The 3,854-nt window shown below is 44.3% G+C and overlaps 1 protein-coding gene across 1 annotated transcript; it reads right to left on the reverse strand.

Moving 5' to 3' along the window:
• Positions 1-3,087: 3,087 nt before the first annotated feature.
• Positions 3,088-3,531, reverse strand: LOC121978742 (protein NEGATIVE REGULATOR OF RESISTANCE-like). Its single transcript, XM_042531041.1, has one exon. The coding sequence runs from the start codon at positions 3,529-3,531 to the stop codon at positions 3,088-3,090; it is 444 nt and encodes a 147-aa protein (XP_042386975.1).
• Between the last annotated feature and the right edge of the window lie 323 nt (positions 3,532-3,854).

The following is a 3,854-nucleotide window of genomic DNA, read 5'->3' on the forward strand; positions in this document are numbered from 1 at the left end:
CCTCCTTTTGGCTTGAAGACCCACCTCGTGAACTTTGTCAAAATACTTGTTATCAACTGGCTCTACGTCGGTCGGACCCCCAGGTCTTAGCCCCCCCCCCCCCCTTCTTCTACTGGGCACATCTCTAAGTCTACTCCTAGCCAGCTCTACCTCGGTTGGACCCCTAGGGCACAGTCCCCTCATTTCTCATGGGTAAGACTCTCAGTCTACTACCGCCCGACTCCACTTCAATCGGACTATTGTCAGAAAATAACAATGTCAGGAAATCACAACTACTTGTCAGAGAATAAAGGCTATTCATCAAGGAATATTCCAATGCGCTACCACATGCATGAAGGGAAATCTTTCTCTACCTAATGGAGTCTGCCATACATCATCTATCACCTGATATGCCCTGACACCTGACATTCTCCGATGTCTCATAATTGCGGAGATTATGAGAGACAATATAAAAAGGAAGGTCCTCTCCATTGGTCAGGTACGCACGCTCGCACACATCTACTCTAGTACTATTGTTGATCTTCTTCCTGCACTTTTCGCTTTGTACTACTCCTGATTTTAGCATCGAAGGGTCTACACAAGGGACATCTTCCCTGGTTCTCACTCTAACGCTCCCGTGCGCTCTGCCTATGGTGTACGCAAGTCCATGGTACCATCTTCGATCGTCTTTCCTTGCTCTACCAGAAGGTGAAAAACCTACAATGCTCGTGGAGGCCCTAGATCTAGGTCCTCTCTTTGTCAACATCCTCATCCTCGTCCCCGAATCCCACCATCTAACTCAGCTTCCAAACGAGGGATCAATGAGCTTGCTAAAAGGATCGGTCAATTGAAGAAATATCAACGGCATCACTTGGTATTTTTACTTTTAAAGCTAACATTGCTATTACGCAACTGTAACTATAGAAAGAGTGATTTTAGTAATAAAAACAATTAAAACCTGACTTCATAATAGGTTAAGAGACAATATGATAAATAATTGTTTGATACCATATATTAAAGGAGATGTGTTTGATACCCGTGGTCAAGCACAAAGGTCTTAGTGCCCTATGGAAGCGCTTTTTCCTTACATGTGCAAGGCTAGGCTCTTGACGGTTTGTTTTCTGGTTGTCTAACGAAAAGCTTCGGCAAATCTCTGGTCTTTCATCTTTCTGATACATTTCCTACTGTTAATAGAGAGACCGCAGCTTATAATTCAGATTCAAAGGGACAAAGTTCATGTTTAGCTTTCTATAGCTTTGTTTGACATGATCATGATAATAGAGAGATACTTATGCTTGATATGGGAATTTGATAATAAGAGTTTGTTTATGTTCGTTTAATATACGTAAGATTAATTAAATGAACAAATTTGAACGATTCGTTAAATTAAACGAACAAGCTTAAACACATATTGTTCATGAGCTCACTAACATTTGTAAATAATATTCGTGAACAAAGTTTATTGATCCTGTCTGAATGCTGAGTTGACGGGCACTGGGGGCGTGGCGCTCTCGGTGTCTTCCGTGTAGACCTCTTAAGGACGTGGATCTCCGGCGTTCCTGCAAGCACAAAAGGGGGCCGGGAAGGGATTCCCGGCGATGGCCCTCCGATGCTCAAGTCAGGCACCGATGAGGAGAAATCGAAGCAAAGTAACAAGACTGTAGCTACAGTGAATGAATGACACATACCTCCGTTGAAGTCTGGGGGTCCTTATATAGGACTTCCTGAAGGCGCGTGCACGCTCCCCGATGCGTGCACGCTTCTCAGAGCATACCTGTAATGAGTGTGTCAGAAAAGCGTGTCTGACGCCATATCTTAACAGACCAAGCATATTTCTGACGTGACAGTGGAAACTTCCTCCGTACGATCCTCTGCTTGATCTAGCTGCCGATCATATTGCCTGTCGGTGGCACTTGTCTCGAGGAAGATATCACTAACTACTCCTTTTGTCTGTTGTGGGCCGAGCGGGAGAGTCGCTCGGCCGACCAACTGCGCGGCCAGCTAGCCGCTCGGGCGATACAGTAGCTGGGCCGTCCCTTGTCCGCTCGACCGTCTTCTTTCCCGCACTTGGGGACTTGTGAGCGTTGGAAACTCGAGTCTCGCCGAGTTGTCATATCGCCGACTCGGGCGTTGCCTACGCCGATCGGCTGAACCCCTGTCACTCGATGAAACCTGCGCCGATCGGCTGAACCCCTGTCGCTCGGTGCAGCTTGCGTCGGTCGGCTGAACCCCTGTCGCTGACTCTTGACTTTGACTTCCATATTGCCACTGACCCCTATACGGTTCGGCCTCCCCTTTAACCACCAGATTATTTATGAACCATATTTATCAATAAAACTTTTATTAATATGCTAAGTAAATAAAATAACTTTAGAATGAACAAATAAGTTTATAATATCATGCTAAAAAATCAATCAAATAAGTTTGAATTGATAGTTTAATAACATCTAAATGAATTTAACTTAACTCAAATTTAAACTAAACTTAAGCTCATTAAAAAAGAAATTAAGTTAAACTTTAACAATCATTTTAATGGTTTAATTTATTTTAGATTCGGCAAGACTTATTTACAACCCTTTATTCTAGCCATCTACTTGGTAATCTTCTTATAATATGAAATTAGCATAACCAGTGAAGAAAGCTATTTCTGTGGACCATATTCGAGAAATGCCATTGCTAGAGATTTATTCAAGTAGAGCCAATATGTTATCGTATTGCCCATAATTTCTGGTTAGTCATTGCTTATCGCCATTGTGAGCAAAGGGGACCGAAGAGTACAAATTATTATAATTGTTGTCCACTAGTAAAAGGAAGGTTGGATTTTACTATGATTCCAAAGGATCAACAAAATTCGTTCCCATAGTTTGAATGACTACAAAGTGTAAGTCGACATGACAGACTAGTAGAGTTATCAACGAGTCGATTAACATAAAAATAATAATAATAAATTAGGTAAAACTGAATTTGAAATGATTTGTCTGGTCCTATAAATTTTTTTTTTGTCAATTGTAAGATAAAAAATGAAAATAAAAAACATCTAAATCACAACGCACCCTAAATATTATTAATTTATTGCATATTATTACAGAGCAGCAGCGACCTTTAATTTTAGGAAACAGCCGGAGGAAGCACTGAGAGGGCGGTATACTCACCGAGGGGGCTCGGCACCGCCTCACCCTCCGCCTCGGGCCCCGGATCGGCGTTGAGGTCGATGCCCTGTGGCCGCTTCGCCTCTTCATCTACCGCCGGCGTCACCGCTCGAGCTCCATCGCCCCCCTCGCAGGCGACCTTCTCGGCGCCGCCCCCGAAGAAGTCCTCCCACTCGAACGACGGTCTCCACCTGTCCGACGCCGCGGTGCCTCGCCCAACGGCCACGGACTGCGACGCGTCGCGCATTCGGCGCAGGATGGCGAAGAACTCCTCCACGTCCTCCTCCGACGCCGCGGGACCCTTTTCTCCACGCGGCAGCGACGAAGAAGCGGGTCGAGGCTTTGAGGGGAGACGGTCGTCGTCGCCGCCGCGTCGCTTCCGCTGGGAGGAGGATGCATCCATGCGCCCTTCCTGTTTGTGAAAATGAGTCAACGAGGTTAGCATTTAGCATTAGCAATGCAAAGTAGTATTAAACGGCAATCCATGCATTGGAAATTGTATGAAGCTGACAAACCAACCAATTCGATCAAAACCTGCTACTTAAATTACTATTATTATCTTAAAAAAAAAGAGAGAAATGGAAGGTGAGATCAGGCCATGTTCATGCATGCTTCACACAGCAACTGATTGATAAAGTCTATATATTGTAAATTCTTTACTGAATTTGACTCATGCAGCGATAGAATAGGAGATTTAGAGTTTTTCCCTAGCATATAGAGAAGAAG

The sequence above is a fragment of the Zingiber officinale genome, chromosome 4B (assembly GCF_018446385.1).
Source record: "Zingiber officinale cultivar Zhangliang chromosome 4B, Zo_v1.1, whole genome shotgun sequence".
NCBI classification, from domain to species: domain Eukaryota; kingdom Viridiplantae; phylum Streptophyta; class Magnoliopsida; order Zingiberales; family Zingiberaceae; genus Zingiber; species Zingiber officinale.

What these genes read in the sequence shown, in the direction of transcription:
- LOC121978742 (XM_042531041.1), bottom strand. Translation starts at nt 3,531, where the DNA reads ATGGATGCATCCTCCTCCCAGCGGAAGCGACGCGGCGGCGACGACGAC.